Source organism: Homarus americanus, unplaced genomic scaffold, assembly GCF_018991925.1.
Source record: "Homarus americanus isolate GMGI-L3 unplaced genomic scaffold, GMGI_Hamer_2.0 scaffold55640, whole genome shotgun sequence".
NCBI classification, from domain to species: domain Eukaryota; kingdom Metazoa; phylum Arthropoda; class Malacostraca; order Decapoda; family Nephropidae; genus Homarus; species Homarus americanus.
The window spans coordinates 1,174,008-1,192,836 of NW_024713650.1; the positions used below are offsets into that span (position 1 = coordinate 1,174,008).

The 18,829-nt window shown below is 39.9% G+C and overlaps 3 protein-coding genes and 1 long non-coding RNA gene across 4 annotated transcripts in view; 2 read left to right on the forward strand and 2 right to left on the reverse strand.

The window, feature by feature from the left end:
* The window catches only part of LOC121872693, a 24,370-nt gene continuing 5,541 nt past the window's right edge, over positions 1 to 18,829 (reverse strand). Inside the window, exon 3 of the long non-coding RNA XR_006090145.1 lies at positions 1 to 1,342. This is a non-coding gene — a long non-coding RNA (uncharacterized LOC121872693). The remainder of the gene's footprint in view (positions 1,343 to 18,829) is intronic.
* LOC121872677 (ADP-ribose glycohydrolase MACROD1-like) lies at positions 1,827 to 3,247 on the reverse strand. Its single transcript, XM_042375656.1, has one exon. The coding sequence runs from the start codon at positions 3,229 to 3,231 to the stop codon at positions 2,203 to 2,205; it is 1,029 nt and encodes a 342-aa protein (XP_042231590.1). The 5' UTR covers positions 3,232 to 3,247; the 3' UTR covers positions 1,827 to 2,202.
* On the forward strand, positions 4,090 to 8,987 carry LOC121872689 (gamma-secretase subunit pen-2-like). Its single transcript, XM_042375682.1, has 3 exons — positions 4,090 to 4,298; positions 6,000 to 6,104; positions 6,375 to 8,987. Exons 1-3 carry the CDS (start codon positions 4,238 to 4,240, stop codon positions 6,512 to 6,514), a joined length of 306 nt encoding a protein of 101 aa, XP_042231616.1. The 5' UTR covers positions 4,090 to 4,237; the 3' UTR covers positions 6,515 to 8,987.
* LOC121872669 (XK-related protein 7-like) overlaps positions 13,340 to 18,829 on the forward strand; it is a 19,624-nt gene continuing 14,134 nt past the window's right edge. Inside the window, exons 1-2 of the mRNA XM_042375632.1 lie at positions 13,340 to 14,369; positions 14,939 to 15,198. Coding sequence (XP_042231566.1) covers positions 15,037 to 15,198 — 162 coding nt within the window. The 5' untranslated portion in view covers positions 13,340 to 14,369; positions 14,939 to 15,036. The remainder of the gene's footprint in view (positions 14,370 to 14,938; positions 15,199 to 18,829) is intronic.

An 18,829-nucleotide genomic window follows, 5' to 3' on the forward strand; every position in this document is an offset into this window, starting at 1 on the left:
TTATTTCCAAACATTATATGTTATGATCTTTATGGATACAGTTCTCTTAGTTTTTTGGAAAAAATTTTGTGGCAGATAATAGGGGAAAAAAATATCCACATACAATACAACAACTATAATTATGAAGCACCTCTTGAGACGTCACCATTTTGTGAGCATTCAGTTCTTCAGAGGCTGTAGTTCAAAATCATTCTTACTAATAGTCACGACAAACCAACCAAACTTAACGACCTTAATAAAATAATTTTGACTGCATAATTACAAGATGGAACAATTTATACTGTACATTATTTTCATAAGTTCATAATTGTCTCTTTCTCCACATTGAATCTGAATTTTACAAATCTTAAAAAACATATCCATAATGTTCTCTTAAAACAGGCAATAAAATGGCAACCATCTCCTTAACCTTTATTATTGCATTTGGTTGATATTGATAATTACAGTACAGTATCTGAATCTCATGGAGACAAGGAAACCCCACTTGTTTCACCATGATTCAACACCCTACTGCTAAATGGTCGGGTTAGGTTAGCAGTAGGGTGTTTAATCATCGGGTGAAATAAGCAGAGGTTGCTAATTTTCACAACATCCAATATTTTTGTTTCTTCATATTTTGGGAAGCAAACTGACAATATATTTCTAATACTGTACGTTACTTAATTCCACAGGGAGGCAGTTAGTTTACGATCACTATAACAAAAAAAAATTGTGACTGGCAAAGATAAATTTCATAAAGGTTTAATAGTGAACAATACTGTATTTACTCCTGGTAAAAACTAACCAGCTGGAGTAATTGTGCACTGCGACAGTATACCTTTATTGCTAATCCCTGTATTCAGCAACATTATGTAAATAACAATGCAGGGTGTCCGTAAAGTCCCCATCTGATTTCAAATATATATTATGTGCAAACGGCATAAGATACTGAAATGCAGTTTTTTGCATTTGCTTAGGTGAAAAACGAAACTGGAATAGTTACTTTCTCAAATGCAGAAATATTCATTTCAATATGTCATGCAGTTTGTACATAATAAAAGTTAGAATGACACGTCACAGCTCTCATCTAATCTTTCTTAAACACTCAGGGTCACAGTGGACAGCTGACAACACTGAACAAAATCTGGGACCCTCTGATTTAAATGGTGATGCTTCATAAAGAATCTATACAGTTGCCTTATTTTAATAACTTTTATATCGACTTGTGTTATCTAGTAATTGTCTACAAAAGTATATTTTTCCTTACCTCAAGAATATTCCCCATAAGTGGAAGATTTGCAACTTCTGTAGTTTTTGTATTGTGATTGTTTCTGCCCTCAGCATAAATCTACATTGATGTTTCCTAGGATAGAAGTATATTGTTTTAAGTTATGTTTGATGAGTTAATTTATATTAATTTAGGTAAGGTATGGAAAGGTTGCTGGGAAATGCTCAGTTGGTTCTTGGCACTTGTCTGCAACAGAAGCACAAACATGGTGGTCTTGGGTGACAAAATATATTTATTCAAACAAAATTTGGGGAAAACAAAATTTGAAAAATTGCAAATCCTCCACCTTTATTGGGATATTTTACAGGTAAGAAATTAGTTTACTAAAATTAAAAATGTTCATGAAATTGGTGGTTAGAATGAGTCAGTGTTCCAGAGTATTAGAGTTTTATACAGTACTTCCTTTTCTCTCTAACCCACTAGACTGACATACTGTATAACTCTAAAGAAACGTATCCATAAAGAAACCATCCTTAATATTAAGAAACATTGTTTGGTTTGGTAGTAATGTATTGGATTATTCAAATAATTTTTAAACTATCTTCCTGTAACCATTGGGTTTTTTTTACACAGTAGTAACTGAATAATTTACTGTACTGTACTTCAGTTCTCAACTCTAATTTTGATTCTGTGAGTGAAATATCAACTTATACAAATTTTAATAATATAAATGCAACTGTGAACTTCAACCTAACAAATGCAAATAAATTTCTCATTAGCCATCAAGATATGGCAAGAAAATCAACTTATCCGATGGAATATGTTACTTCACGCTTTCTTCAATTATACGTGGAAATTTTAATAAACAAATAAAATGTAATTTTCTATAATTTATAAAAATCGGTAATTTTTTCTAGACTTAATTAAACTCGCATAATAATACCAGTAAAGTATATGAAAAAAATCACTTTGTGCCACAACACTTCACAGATGATCTATTGCAAAGGGAAGAACACCGGCAGTAACTTGTGATATAAGTTAATGTCTACACTAAGAAAGAGACAGAAAATGATGCGATCAAATTTGTCTCTGTTAGCTTCAAGCATCGTCCTGATAATAGGGAGCACCACCTTCACGGCCGATTCATTAGGGTATCCATACACCCCGGTAGAGATACAGGGAAAAGCGACCGTTCTGATGTTGTTCTCGATGGCCGTCTGTAGTGCCCGCCTGTAGCACGACTCCAGCATAGCAGGCTTTTCTCCCGTGGGCCCTACAGTGTGTATGATGTACCGCGCTGGCAGGTAGTATCCCCCGGTGATTTTGGCATCTCCAGTGTCGCAGCCGTTCAGCGACTGACACTCCTGGTACAACATACCTCCGGCCGCTTTGTGTATGGCACCATCAACACCACCTCCTCCACGCAGGCTATTATTGGCAGCGTTGACCACGGCATCAATCTCTAGGGTGGTGATGTCCCCTATGAACAGTGAAATCTTCTTGTTGAGGTCACTGTCCACCTTGTAAATGCTGCCTTCCAGAACCTTGGCAACAGCTGCATCATTGAGAGCGACCTGCTTCAGTACATAACTGTTCTCCCTGCCATAATTTGGCCAATTTGGAAGATCACGAAGAGTAACAAACACATTTCCACACCTGTAACGTTTACGCTTGTCCTCCACCTTCATGGAGAGAATCTTCCTCTTATCCTCCTCAAAATTCCACATTGTCAGTGTTGCAGAGCGGCTGACGCCTCTAGCAGTAGAACAGCTGTTGTGGGAAGATAGGGGAAGGCTGTGATTCGTCGACAAGGATTCTGAGGCAGCACAAAATACCTTAATGCTGGAGTATGGTGCCCTTACAAGCGGCCTGCTAAGTATGTAGTATGGACAGGTTATAAACAGGGTCATTTGTGCTCCTCCCTCGTCATCCACAAGTATATTCTGTCTATCCTTTAACTCGCCTTTGGAAATTATATTTAGTTTAAATTCACAAACGTATTTAACTGAATTATACTGGTACATGGAGGATGACAATGTAATATGTAAACACAGGAAAAATCATCCTCCCCGAGCAGTGGATAATAAGTTTTAATAATCAAACTTTGTTACATATTATTAAAAAAATAAAAATTTATGAGAAGCAACAATATAATACATGTTAGTATAGTTATAGATCTTACAAGTGAGAAAATGGAAATAAAGACACTGTAAAAAATAGTAAACACTTACAAAGTTTGGCCTATTTGTTGGACGAATTATATCGACCAAAACAAAAAATTTTCATCATGCCTTATATAGTATAAAATGTGTATATAGGAAGTGAAAAAATGAACTACTGCTACATCATTAAAATTAACCACAGTATAGTACCTGTATAAACCAAAGGAATTTTCGAGTAAAAAATTATGTATTGATTAATTAGTTTTATCTCGTAATTTTTTAAATATTGTTGAGACTGAATTACTAGCCTTGTTACACGTTTGAAGACCTTAGTGTTTGAAGGACACTAATAACAACTATTGATCAGGGCATAATGTAAACAGTTAAAATTATTGTAAACCTTATAGGGTGATAGTAATAATGATGTATCTTATATTCCATCTTAATTTAAATTTCACACATGTCTGCTGTACTAAGTTATTTATTTTACAGTATTTAATTTAATTTATCTTTTGCGTGATTCGTGTTGGATCAAGGAATTTGTTAGTTAAAAGGAATGTGTTAGTTCGTGATATGGTTAGTTACACCCTTAAATATGTAAATATTTATATGGATAGATGTAGTTGTAGCTTGTATAGTATTAGGTTATATAAATATATTTATGAAAAAATGGGTATCAATTCAACTATGGTCAGATTTTATAGTGAAAGTGACGGAGGAGGAAGGTGTACCTCGCAGTGTGAGGAAACAGAGACAACAGAAGTAAACACAACTGACCAAGTGACTCACCTTCTTTATCGTCAAGTTATAAATCAGAAACAAACCCCACAACGCCTGAAAAACTTCTTCCTTAATTTACAGTGCAGCTATGTGTCTTGCAAAGCTTCCTAATGAGAGAAAACTGACGCTGTGTCGGAAATATTACATGGGTTAGTACGTGATATACTGTACTTGTTTGGTGTTTAAAGGGAATTTCTATGGCTCTGTTCTCCCTGGACTGGAGGACTGACTACGTGTATAAGTTTCGTAGTTGTTAAAGGTTTAATGGCTCTGTTTTATTGGAGTTTGGAAGCCAAATTTGTAATTATTCTTTTTAGCACACCCTCGAATTTGTTCACGAGTTGTTTGATTTCTGATGTATTTTGATGTGTGTTTTGTTCAGATCTGACCTTTTGTTTTCATTGGAAATGCGTCGTTAAAAAAGAAAGAAAGATGCAAGTCATCATTGACCAAAACGGCTATTTTCTATAAAAAACGAAGGTGATATCTGAACAAAATACACCAGAAATCAAACATCTAGATCCTTAACTTTCACTAAACTAACTTAACCTAACCTACCTAAACCTAATCCCTGCGGGGGGGGCTGATCCCCTGTGGGCAGTGGGACAAGAAATGGCGGGTGGAGATTCATTGATCTAATTTCTTAGATGTTCCTCACTTGTCCAATTTTTCTGAAAGAAACAAGTTTCCAAGAGGCTTCAAGGGTTGAGGAATGTATATATGTGGTAGAAATTGTCTAAAAGTAAGTGCTTCTTTGGGATTTGAAGATGTGCTAAACTGAATAATAACCGCCAATTTTTTTTAATACTTTACGGATACACGTGAGAAGGGTGTTATCCAGTGTGACCTTCACTACCAAACATCACAGGTTTCCCAGTCCCCGGTTTCCTCCTGTACTAACACTGAATAAACCGCCCAAACGGCTAGTAAGCTGATAAGTGGCCAATATGATAAAAACAAATATATCCAAAATCCATCCCAGGGATTATAATTTAATGTATTTTATTTGTTAATACTCCAGACCTCAGACTCAGGGAAAGGAACTACTTCAATGAAATTGTCTACAGAAGAAAACATAGTTCCTTAGCTCATGAATACCTAAATATGGGTGGATGAATTACTAATTTGATAGTAGTTAAGTTTGGGACCATAATTAGCTACAATTATTTTGATGTGTTTTTTAGGTCTAACTCGTCAAATTAGACAACATTTCTTCTATGGCATTTCCGTCATAAATGAATACCGGTAATAACCGAGATATGGGATGTGTTTACTTTAAAAATTTTAAGTTATTTTTCATCTTGTTCTGTACACGGGTCGCTCTTAGTCTACGTTAGAGTGTGTCGACCGTGACGTCACGGCTAAAGTTAGGTTAGATCTTAAAATCATTCTTGTGATGAAGCCTAGGTTTTTCTGATGGTTTTTGTTGTATTTTATTCGATTGTGATATTGATTTTTGTCAGAAATCACTCGTTTTGGCTGGGGGGCCATCTAAAAAACAAGTGATTTCCGACGAAAATCAAAATTAAAATCGAATAAAACACAAAAAAACGTTGGAAAGACCTCAGTTTCATCACCAGAAGGATTATGGTCCGAAACTTAACCATTACCGCAAATTTCCTACTTTACTTTATCCTCTTAATTAGGAATTTTGAGGCTGCCATTGTGTGGCTTATAAGTGCCGTAGACTGTACTAGGATATATTTATGAAGTGCTGTACAGTGCACTGATTTCCTCTCTGGAGTTGCCCCCTTACAAAGTGATTTTCTGATTTTGTTTAGCACCTGACTTAATTATGATGATGCAGTTTGTTTCTATAGCATCTGAATAACATTGCACTTTCTTTACAGCTGGATTTGCCTTCTTGCCCTTTATGTGGGCAATAAATGCAATCTGGTTTTTGAATGAAGCTTTCTGGGCGCCTCCTTACCCAGAACAGAAGCAGATACGCAGATGTGAGTGTACCGTACTGTATAGTGTTGGAAAATGGTTCTCTCTATCTTTCTTATTCGTAATTTACTTGTAATTAAACAAAAATGGTGAAGGTTAAAGATAAATGGAAGTACAGTACTTATCACAGAAATAATAATATGTAAGGTTGTACTTTATATATAGTAATTTCCCTTGCCAAGATTCTATTTCATCTTCTTACTGAAACTTTAGAAGCTACCAGTCAGTCCTTTTATGAACATTTAATATACTGTATTTCACCATTTTATTGACAGATGTGATCGTATCAGGAGTAGGAGCACTGTTGTGGCTGGTGGGGCTCATTAGCTGGGTGGTGGTGTTTCAACAGAACCGTAGTGTTTGGGGAGCCACCGCTGACTACATGTCATTCATCATTCCTAAGGGGGTTCCATAGTTAGCCTTCTTGTACAGTACGTCCCGCAACAGGTTACGGATGATTGTTCGGAGGTGATTGCCGTATTTTACCGTTCAGTCACAAAATATTTAAGGAGTGAAACAACACTGATAAATTCTATTTTAACAGCTTCATTATTTTGATAATTAGAAGACCAAATGGTAAACCCCCAATCCCTATTGGTGTATCACTGAACCCAATTATACATTCCATTAAATGATGAGACCCACAGAAACTGTTCTCTTACAAAGCCAAGATAACACTGGACTCACTCAAGAAACTGTTTTGACTACATCCATTGTGAAGCTTCATTGCTTATGAGGACATACTTCCCCTACAGGGGAAATGCTCACAAATTTAATGATAGTGTGTTTTATACCTGTATTGCTAGATGAAGTGGCCACAACCACAGTGGTAACTAGTTTGTGCTCAGGATGACCTTGTACAGTACTATATATGTACTCCTGAAGGAAACATTGTACTGTTCTTTAATACTGTCACTACTGTGCTTGTACTTACCACACTAATGTTCCCCATTAAACCTTGATCTTCAGGTACCATATATAAGTATAGACAAGTTAATACATAACTCTGTGGTAACAGTAGTTGGCACAACAGGTCCTGTAGGTGGTCCTAACTTAAGTTGCTGTTGAATGTATCAGGATGTATGAGAACTTTCAGTAAATTTCACAGAACACTTAAAAGTGTTACTATGTAGAATGGTTTAGGATTTTGCCCATATTTTGTTAGTCAAGCTCATACACACAGTGGCCAAGGTTATTGCTCGATGGGTGTTGGTTGTTTCACACACACACAAGTTTTTTTGTACATGGGAATTATGATCATTTCATACATAAGTTGTGGGTTGTTTCATACACTGTACAATATTAAAATGAAAAGTTTGTGTGCTATTTCTTGATATTGTTACAAGTAGGTTAAGTTAGATCTGGTAAGGTTTGGTTTTATTATTTTTTCCATGTAAAGTTTAATTATCTTGAATGTATGTACAAAATGATTTGTGGGTCTATAAATGAAATGACGCATTTATGAGATGGTTTGTGTACAAAATGACCAACACCCTTTGGCTTCCACATTGATGTGATGATTTACTCTACTGAAAAATCAGTTGAAATATAATAATTAAATGAAATATTCATGATTTGACTCAAAGAAAGAGTTGTTCAGTGGTGTAGCAAGTCAGTATGTGCTCTCTTGAAATATCATTAATAACAAAAAATTGTCAGAGCTACCGTAACATCTATGGCATAAGATTTGTGAACTCTAGGAATAACCTGCCAGAGTATGGTGTGATACTACCGAGTGTGAGCTCATTTAAGAACAGGCTTGACCAACACTGGCACATGTTTAGGTACATTAAAGACCCCGTATATGCACTTTACTTGCCAACAGTATGCAAAAAAGATATGACTGTTTGCCCAACCATCTAATAAGCTGACAAGTGATAAAAAGCAGAAAAGAGAAATTCTGTATAATTTAGTTGTGATATTCAACATACAAAGTCATGAGCCACTGTCTTTAATATTTCAAAGTTTATGAGTGCTGTTGAAGAAAAGTCGGTTCAGGTTGTCAATCAGTGAATCTCTACCATTTTATTATAATAGTTGCTGAATAGTTTTCCCTTCTTGATGTAAGAATGTGTTATGGTTACCAAAACCTGAGACCATCAAGATAATATTTTCAAGACTCCGATGGACACGCATTGAAGAAGCAGTTGCAACCTGTAGTATTGTAGGAGTCGGTACTGTATACTTGTATGTGGCTGAACGATGTTAACAAATCTAAAACTCGGGCAATTTTATATTCATTACCTTTAAAATGAAGCTCTCACAAGTTGATATATTGTAACGCTGTACACTCACACCTGTACCAGGTTCATGGGGCTGCCTAACCAAAGTTTATGTTATATTCTCTCATAATAACTTTTGTATTCCTTTATATTTCTCCAAACTAAGTTTTGTTATGTATGATTGTTCTTTTTTTATGAATTGGAACACAATATTCTGGATAAAAAAAAAGCTGAATTACCCTAGAGATTTTGTAGAGACTCCCAATTTTTCTAAAAGTGAGACCCCCAAAATTGAACAGTAGAGGAATACTGTACTGGCAATAACAGTTGAAAATCACTTAATAAATTTTGTGAACTTACACTTTTTGGTACTGTATTAACTATTCAATAAGGAACTTAATAATTAATAACAAAATGGAAAAAAGAAAAGACAAGACTTAGGGAATAAATATGATGATGAACGTACACTTAAGTCTCATTGTGACGTGTTGTATTGATTATTTAGTTCAAAAATTATAACTTTTCTTGTGCTTTGTGCAGTGTTTATATTTGCTTATACAGTACTGTACATTTAATCTATATAGAATCCTAATACTGTACTGTTCTACTGCCACATATAATTCTTTACAAATAACATAATCATTTGTTAATAAATATGTAGATAAATCCTTGTTTCTTTAATCAAATATGGCCACACACTGTTGCTCCTTTACCAGTATTTCCTGTGAGTAGCAAGAGGTGTATGTGAGTGGTGTTGGAGTGAGTGTGAGTGATGTAGGTCGCTGCAGAAGTCGATTGCGGTTGGGTGGCTCATGCCCAAACGCCAATAAAGTGTTAAATATTTATTTCCGCAAAAAATTAGTTGCATACAGGTACTTAGAATCAGCATAAAAAACACTACTGGTGAAAAAATTTTCAACAAAATTTAACAGGCCAAATTTTTAATAAGATCCCATGTTTATATTTTCCTTGGTCAGTTGAAAGTATATAGATATATATTTATACGTGCATTACTTGATCAGCTGCATCACATATCAAAGAAAACAGAAGTTCAGATTCGGAACTTTTCGGAGCTTGAGACATCACTTCACAACAACAACAAGCATACTGAGCACTTACTCAGTTTTGAGGAGTTTATCACAAATTAGAAGCAGGGAAGATATAACTTTCCATCGATTTCCAAAGGATAAAGAACTGAGAAGAAGGATTCGTTTGTGTAAGAGGAAAGAATTTATAAATGCTGAAAATATCCATATATGCAGCTTGTATTTTGAGGCCAGTGCAGTTGAGAACTTGTAATATAAACTACCGGTAGTTTTATTTTAGAACCTGTCACGGTTTGCATAATTTTATTTTTTACCTTAAATTTAGTTTTTAAACGTTATTAATGTTATAACATTACTCAAAAATATTATTAATTATCTTAAACTGTGTAAATTTTGTCACTGTGCGTTTTTCGCCAATAATGTCTTAATAATTTTATGTAAGGCCTCCCTCAACAAGGGATATCCCACACTCAGAAAAGTAATGACAACTTAATTACTTTCCAGCTGATTCTTGACGATAATGACATTAGCAATATTTTGTAACCATAGTTTTTTTTTGTATTTAAATGTGTTTTACTCAAATCTGACTTTCATTTTTTGGACAAATGATTGAATTTTGTAAAAGAAATCACTCATTTGCACAAGAAATGGAGGTCAGATTTGAATAAAGCACATCTACAGTAAATACATAAAAAACTATCCTAACCAAACTGCACACTATAGTAACATCTAATGCTGATTGGGATCCTCTTCACAGCCCCTAAGACGAAAGTTTTAACACTGTTTTTAACAGTTCAATAAATATGTCCATAATGCACAAATTATCTGACATCATGTAAAATTAACATTAACAGATATAACATAGGTGATTGTACACACTATCAACTAGAACACTTAACATTACACCCCATTTCTTCCAAATGAGGACTTCCTGTTATCATCTCTTCAGAATGAAAATTACTGTACGTTACCACCGTAGCTCAGTGGTCAAGACTTATGCCGGCCGCTTTTAAAGGTCCGAGCTCGATATCCGGCACTTCCTTTTTTACCCTTCATTTTGGAGATTTATTTTCGCTGTATTATTCACTAAAAACGACTTAAAATTGAAATTGGCCTACAGTATGTTGAGCTGCCACAATCCCTCACCTCAGAGTCAACAGGGAACGTGAGCTATAAACTCATTGAAACGGGTTGAATTATACCATATTCACTGTAGCTCAGTGGTAAGGACTTCTGTTTGCCATTTCTAGTGACCCGAGTTCGATACTGTAGCGTACTGTATGTGGCCAGTTGTCAAATTATCTTTGCTTGACTATTATCTCTTTGTATGGGCTCACATATGTACGTACATGTAAGATATCTCACACCCAGGATGGAGGTAGAATAGAAACTCACAATGTGTTTCCTGTATATATATATTGTATGTACAGTGCAGTGCTAGGGAGTTGCTGTGTGGTGAGAAGCTTGCTCAGAGGTCCTGATGGGTGAGGAGCTTTCTGAGGGAGCTGGTTGGTGAGGCGCTGTTGAGGGGTCTTGCTGGTCCAGATGAGTCGAGTAGAATGATGTGCACGGCTGTTGTTGTTGTTGAGATTGTCGGACCGTAGTCCGACACGGGCCTTTGCCTGTAGGCGGCCCGTTTGGTGGTTCCGGCTGGAGCTCTTGGAGCAGCCAGACCGGATTGAGGATTGGAGGTTGTCCTACCTGCAGATATGAAAGGATACTCCAGGTTGCAAGTGTAAGCAGACCCTCGATCAGTGAACGCTTACCACCAACCCCCACTCTTGGACGTGGTCAGTTTCGGAGTGGCGCGCCCCCTGATCTGGGGTCCGCACCTGCTGGGGGAGGATACTTCCTGAGCTATCTGGGTGGTGGGTATCGTGTGGTGACCCGTAGAAGGTGGTGAATGTGGTTTGTTTGGGCCTTTCGGGTTAGAGTGGCCGCTGGTGTTGTGTGTGCTTCTTGGAAGTTTCGAATTTTGTTTCGGAGACTCTGTGTGACTTCGCAGTCGAGGAGATAGTGTTCCAGTGGGTTGGCTGCTGGCTCCTGACAGTAGGTGCATTCCCTGACGTCATTTCCGATCGTCCGCCAAGTGCACTTGTACCCTAGTCGTAGTCGATGAAGGCTAACTTGGGTTTGTCTTGGTGTTTTCTTGTCCGTGAAAGGTGGTTCCCCTTTTGTAGCCACCAGGTACCATTTGGCTGATTGGGAACCAGCGTTGAATGCGTGAAGGAAGCTCTTTTGGATGTGGAGCATGGTAGTCTTTCTGAGGTGATTCTTGATCTGTTGCACGCTTGCTGGAACTTGAATGTGTACGCTTCTAGAACGTGTGGCTGCCTTGGCTGCTTCGTCTGCCACGTCGTTTCCCCCGATCCCTACATGACTGGGAATCCAGTGTAAGACGACTGGGTGATTTTGTCTTTGGAAGTCCTGTAGCTGTGTGATGATCGAGGTTATGATGTGGACGTTGTCTCTTGGTTGACTGTGTTGCAGCGCCTGCATGGCCGTTTTCGAGTCCGTGTGAATTATGATGGGCTTGTTGTGTTGTGTCGCAGCGTGTTGTAGGGCCTTTGAGATTGCTACCAACTCTGTTTGTCGGGTGGAGCAGTCATTAGAAAGTCTCCATAGGAGGGTCTGACCTTGGGTGTAGAAGACCGCTCCGGATCTATGATGTTTTGGGTCCACCGAGCCGTCTGTGAAGTATGATGCTGCATCAGCCGGTGTCTCGGTGGCTATGGCTTCCTGAGTTATTCCTTTGAGGTCCTACTTCTGGAGGTTGGCTTTGCTATCACCTAGTTCGGTAATTTTGAATGTGGCTGGTGGAGGGCTCCATGGTGCTGGAACTGCATAGTCCTTGTCTCGTATGTCTTGGTTGTTCTTAACGAGTGTTTCTGCTTGCAGGAGCCCGATGACCTCGCTTGCCTCGTGTGACCAGGTGGCCCCTCGCACTCTGTGGTCGAGGTGGAGGGAGGCACTGATTCGTGTTTTGACAGCTGTGGGCTTATCTGATCTCCAGATTTTGGCGAGGAGACCGGCTGTCACCTGCTTGACTCGTACTGCCAGTGGTGGTAATTCAGTTTCCATTTGCAAATTGCAAATTCTGGTCCACATGGGTGCTCCGAGCATGGTCCTGAGGGCATTATTTTGGATAACTTCCAGCTTAGCTATCTGGTCTTCTCTCAGTCCAAAGAGTGCTATTGAACTCAGAAAATCCCCTAATATCTTTTTACTTTCATTTTTATCCTCTTCACCACTGATAGGCTCGTTAGCCTCTTGAGTGATCGGTCACGTCTGTGTTACGCACTGTTGACATGTACTGGGCATGCACCGGCTCCTGAATGTACCTGAACTTGCTTCAGTGTTGGTCAAGTCTGGTCTTGAAAGAAGTGCGCATGCTTATGGCCTCAAAATACCCCTCATATTGGTCACATTTAAAAAAATCTTCTGGCGGGGGCATACATGCCCCCCCCCCCAAAAAAAAGAACAACTCCCCAACAGGGTGGGTTCGCTGTGCTCGCCATGCTCCCCCACCCAAACTTCTAAGACCCCCCTTTTTAATATTCCTGGATCCGCCCCTGAGAGTATTGGTTAATTATTCTACTGGGAACAGTCCCCCCCTGTTGGTTATTTCACCTCACTCAACGACAACTGAACACCTTTATCTTATCTCTTTCCCTGTTGTACATGGCGGCACAAGGATCTTGCACACTTCGTTTGGTTCCAATAAGTTTTGACATGCTACACAAACTGACCAAACCCCAAGAAATTCAGCGTCTTCGTAACTATTCTCCCCCTGGCTCTGAACACCACATCTAATTTTCATAGAATATTCATATATATGATTATTGCTTTCTATTTATCGACATTTCCTATAGAAGACAACAACAAAACAAGTGACCGTGAGCGAAGAAAATCGAAATAGTGTACCTTCAGTGACCGACACACTATCAGCGCCTCGTTTATCTTTTCAGTGAGCTGTATACCTGGCGTTCATTTACCCTGCCTCGCTCCCTCAGTCTCCACACTCGCCGAAATACTCCCTGGTGAAGGGAAGCAGAACATAAACTACCACAGAAATTGTGAGGGGCACGTAACTGAAGGACTTGCTATTGTGAGAACCTGACAGTGACAGCTTGACAGCTGAGAAACGAATGCTGATTGGTTTTCCTCGTGAGTGTAAGGATAGAAAACTTTATAGTAACGAATTGGAATTTAATTTAAAGTGATTATAATAAAGAAATAATAGTGGTAAGGTGGGCGTGCTGTGAGGTGAATACCTCGCAGAGAAATGAGGCTACGTTAGCCAGGCAGAGAGGAGTGGCACCCACCCAGGATGTGCCTCAACATGACAGTGTGTTGCAGTAATTACCCGTGACGCCCTTGAACCATTCACTGTGGGACACACTAGTGTTATAGTTGACCCACGCACACACACTGCACACAGTTTCTCGCCAATCTAACAACTTAAAGCTGCTTTTTGCAAACATTACATGAAGACAACCTTTAGGCAAGCATAATTATTGTGCCAAGCAGTTTCCTTGCTAACTACGCTATTTTCAAGATACTTTACTGAACTCTCTACCATTAAGGCAGCTTATCCCTAATTTAGCTACATCTAAGACATAAAGTAGATTCTTGCTAACGTAACTGCAAGTTCAAGTGTATCTTTAATCTCCACACGTAAAACACCTTTGCCATATCAACTCGACCTCTTCACTAATCTATCTAGGTAACAAATTTGCCACAAACGTAACAAACTGGTAAAAGTTTAATACTCTTAAGTGGCCTTAAATATATCAATGTATTAGAATTCTACTAAATGTGTGATTTGGGCATAAAAGTGTAAAATGACAATTTAACATGGAAAAACAGAAGTGTAACACAGGCAGGAAGTACACTTTGTATGAGATGACTGGATAAATAAGAAGGTCTGACACAATATACCGTACAGCCACAGTGTATACAGCTGTCACCGCTGCCACATCTGCGCGCCTCTCCCTTTATTGTAAGTACACAAACAATTAAGTTCCTTGGCTCCTGTCTGTAATTTTCATATTCTGAGTCATGTTAACCTTTGATATCATTATGCTCCTAAATACATAACATTAACTAAGACAATCTCAGAGGAGGCGGCAATCATTAATTTGCAGATGTTTACAATAGGCGTAGTATTACATTATTTCCCCTTAACTTGCCTTCTTCCCTAACCTTTATCCGCCCAGTGGTGTCATACATGTTTTAAAAACAACCCTTGATTTTGGTTATCCTAAGTTATGAATGTTTTACTCTGTAAACACAACAAACCGGAACTTGAGAGGCATATTCCAAGATACTGTACTTTTTATTGTCTTATAAAAAAATCAAGCCATCGGTTGACAGACTGACACAGGCACCCACATACAGACACATGTAACCTAAAACTAGTGATAATAAGCTTGGCGGGAAACACTCACCAACTCATGACATTGTTACAAGACCAGGAGACCTCGGGATAGCTATCCATATTCCATTTTGATAAACTATTGAATATATGCGAGAATTTTTAATTGTTGTTGTTCCCGCTTTTTTCTGTAGGTTGAGATAGAAGTCTCCACCACCACCACCCCACCACCCCCAGCACTACTAGCTCTGCAGCCTACCACTACCACATCACCACCACCACACCTAAAATCATGAAACCTCGGCCCAGTAAGCGTGTGGCCTTCGTGGGTGTTCCGACATCACAGGAGGCAAAAAGAGACACGCCTATTCACCAAGATCTGACTGAGGAAGAGGAAGAGGAGGAGGGAGAACACACAAGGCGACCCAGCTGTATGTTTACGGCCTGGAACGAGGTGAGGTGTAGGGAAGATCGTGACTATATGTTTCTCTAAGTGTTTTATACCACCACCTGGAGTTATCGTTCGAGAGCCACCGTCAAACTTATTTTTTCTTCTTCTATTTATCAGTTCATCGGCTGAATATTACAAGTGGTATGAATCTATGTAGAAGAAAAGAGATAAACAAAATATCTACCTTCCAAATATATATATATTGTACTGTTATTGTATGGTCGTCCTGCCACCCTGACGGCGTCTTAAGATAACTTCCTCACTACAATTTAAAAGGTGGACCAAACAGCGGGCTATCAAGGGTCTCGTTAGATAATCCCATATTATGTTCTGGCCAGTCTTGCCACCTGAAGTGTTGAGTGGCATCCTACAAGGGGAGTGTGTATAGGTCGGTCCTGTTCATGATACAGTACTTGAGAAATGTTCAGGGGCGTGACTCCTCCTCTTCCACCCAGACAAGTGTAAGTTGATAGCTACTGACAGGACACGAAGAAGAAACTATTGTAAGTGTTTTATGAGGAGTGAAGATAAGAGAATTGTGTGTAAGAAGACAGGGATGGTATATTATTGTTTGGAGATCATGTTTACGAACGGTCAACTTTACAGAGAGAACTGAGACGGTTCACTTACATATAAAGACAACTTAAGATGACTATATAGATCTCTGCTTCGTCCCTAAGAGTACAGTGAGCTAATACAGTAAGGCACCCGTCTTAAGAGTACAGTGAGCTAATACAGTAAGGTACCCGTCTTAAGAGTACAGTGAGCTAATACAGTAAGGCACCCGTCTTAAGAGTACAGTGAGCTAATACAGTAAGGTACCCGTCTTAAGAGTACAGTGAGCTAATACAGTAAGGTACCCGTCTTAAGAGTACAGTGAGCTAATACAGTAAGGTACCCGAGCAGGAAGAATGACCCGCCGCGTGATGGATGTGTTCAGAGATGGAAAAATAAACTGATGCCCGAAGACTGTGAGAGAGAGAGTTAAGGGACCACCAAGAGTGTACCGCAGGACACAGGGAGACACGCTTCACTCGTTTAAGATGGTTCATGTATTATATACCACAAAGAACAATGCTGCTTGTTACAACACATAGCGGCTATTGTCACTTTTGTTTGGTGATGACGTGTCCATATCTGTTGGCCTTCGAAAGACAACTGGACAAGCACTACACAGATCAAGAGGAAGATATACAGCAAAGCCACTTGTCTATTCAATTCAATTCAATTTCAATTGTTTATTCCTTGATAGAGGAAGCGGGATCCTAGTGCTGTCACTAGGTACCCCTGTACAATGACACCAGAATCATCTGGCAAGTGTGAAAAGTATATACAGTATAAATATTATAAAGGGGCTTACTAAAGCCTAAGGAAGGAAGGATGTTCCTTTAACACATAATCAATATTATTTACAAAATATCTGGCCGGTATGGGAAGGATCATCGTGTCTCCGTCAGGGGGTCGTGGTCCAGCAGGCGTCACGGAAGCGTTGTGTGTGGGGACATCTTAGGAGGTAGTGGATAAGGGTGCTGCTGTCGGGTCTTCTGCATAACGCACAAGAGCGTTGCTCAGGGGATGCGGGGATACCAATCTCCCAAGCAAAGTCATACCCAATGATGATACGGGCAGCAATCACGTCCCCCTTCCGCGACCCTTTCCCGTAGACGTACGAGGTCAGGAAGTTTACGGAGGACATCGTACCATGTGGGCGGGGAGTCCAGGGGGATGGCTGCTTCCCGAGCTTCTCTCTGTTTGCGGCGGATTTGGGTCCTAATCTGTAAGAGTGTTCGAGGAACAACGTAGTCAGGTGTGGCCTTGTTGCAGCCAGTCTTGGCAAGGTCATCTGCTGCCTCATTCCCCAAGATACCGACATGACTGGGTATCCATAGGAATGTCACAGGGCGGCCTGCATCCTGAAGTGTGGATGTTAACCCTCGTATTCGGAGGATGAGGTCCTTATTTTCCCCAGATCCAAATCCGATCCCGTCGAGAGCAGACCTGGAATCGCAGCAGACAAGCAAGGGGCAGAAACCATCTGCTTCTTCCTCAGCGAGAAGGGCAGCAAGGAGGGCTATTAGTTCAGCCTGAGTGGAGGATGCCCCGTCAGAAACTCTGAGAGACAGTTTGATAGGCTCAGGGGCATGAGGACGGGAGATGTAGACACCAGCCCCGGCCCTACCTGTAGCGGGGTCAACAGAACCATCAGTGTAGAGGACGACCCTACCTGGGGACCAGTGAGCGATCCTGGAGAGGTGGTATTTGCAGAGAATAACAGGGTTCACCTGGGATTTCGGGAGCGGTCCACCGAGGGCAATCACTTCAGGTTGAAAATCCAGCCAGGGAGAAGGAGACGAACCAACAGCAGGGGTGACAACAATATCAGGCAGGAGGTCGTGTTCCTGAAGGGCTCGGATGAGTGACCCTCGCCACTGTCTTCTAGATGGAGGTCGGTCTCGAACAGCAGTAGTCAAGTTGGTTTGGACATAGTTGCCCCTAGGATCCCGTAGAATGGAAACGGCAGTTTTTAGGTAAAACTCCTGGACACGATCCTGTAAGGGGGAAAGACCAAGTTCGTTATATAGAGAAGTAGAGCGTGTCCACTGAGGAGCCCCAAGGATGATACGAGCAGCTTTCCTCTGGATAACTTCGAGACGGTTGACAGCAGTCCGACTAATGTTGACGAGGGCAGGGGCGGCGTAGTCGACACAGGAACGGACAAAAGACTTGTACATGGTGAGAAGTACAGGGATGCTGGCACCAAGGGAACCCCTGCACATGGTAGAGAGGGGAGCGAGACGCCGAAAACATATGTCTCGAAGATAGCGGACTTCAGGGATCTGACAACGTGTGCGAGTTACATACACACCCAGGTATTTTGTCTCATTAACCCAGTCCAAGGGCGTTTCTGATAAGAAAAGGGGTGGAGGTACAACACGACCGTGCCACATGGCTTTTGTTTTCGCAGTTGAAAGAAGGAAACCAAGTGAATCACACTCTCTGGAGACCAGATCAAGGGCTTCCTGCATGCTGAGGTCTTGTCTATTTACTTTAATATTGACTAGGTTAGGTTAGGTTAGGTTAGGTTAGGTTAGGTTACGTTAGGTTAGGCTAGTTTAGGTTAGGGTAGGTTATAATAACAATTGTGAATACTGATGTTTATAAGAATTGTGAAGAACAGTCTGGCAGGATCAGGTCACGTCGCTGGACACATAACGAGCTTTAGACCTAAGATGAACCCAGGAAATTAACAATAATATCAAGATAAATAACAGTGATTAAATAAAAGTAAGAATATATAAAGGTCACTGAGACACTTTATCAGGTCCTTGGCCAACGATTCACCGAGGAGGCTCAGATTTAAGGGTTCGATTCCACAAAGTAATTGACAGTGTTTACGATGGTCAGACGGCGCGTACCACACGACCATAACTTGACGTCATCATCTTCAACCCGAAGCATAGTATTTAAGGGGTTAAGTCATCGTGTTAAAGGGGTAGATAATATTCTCAAAGGGTTAAAGCATAGTATTCAAGGGGTTAAGTCATCGTGTTAAAGGGGTAGATAATATTCTCAAAGGGTTAAAGCATAGTATTCAAGGGGTTAAGTGCTCAAGTGTTTTTTAATACACCAATTT

Coding starts and splice junctions, on each gene's coding strand:
- LOC121872689 (XM_042375682.1), top strand. CDS start 4,238: ATGTGTCTTGCAAAGCTTCCTAATGAGAGAAAACTGACGCTGTGTCGG. Junction 4,299..5,999: donor GTGTCGGAAATATTACATGG/GTTAGTACGTGA, acceptor CTTTCTTTACAG/CTGGATTTGCCTTCTTGCCC. Junction 6,105..6,374: donor ACAGAAGCAGATACGCAGAT/GTGAGTGTACCG, acceptor TTTTATTGACAG/ATGTGATCGTATCAGGAGTA.
- LOC121872677 (XM_042375656.1), bottom strand. CDS start 3,231: ATGTACCAGTATAATTCAGTTAAATACGTTTGTGAATTTAAACTAAAT.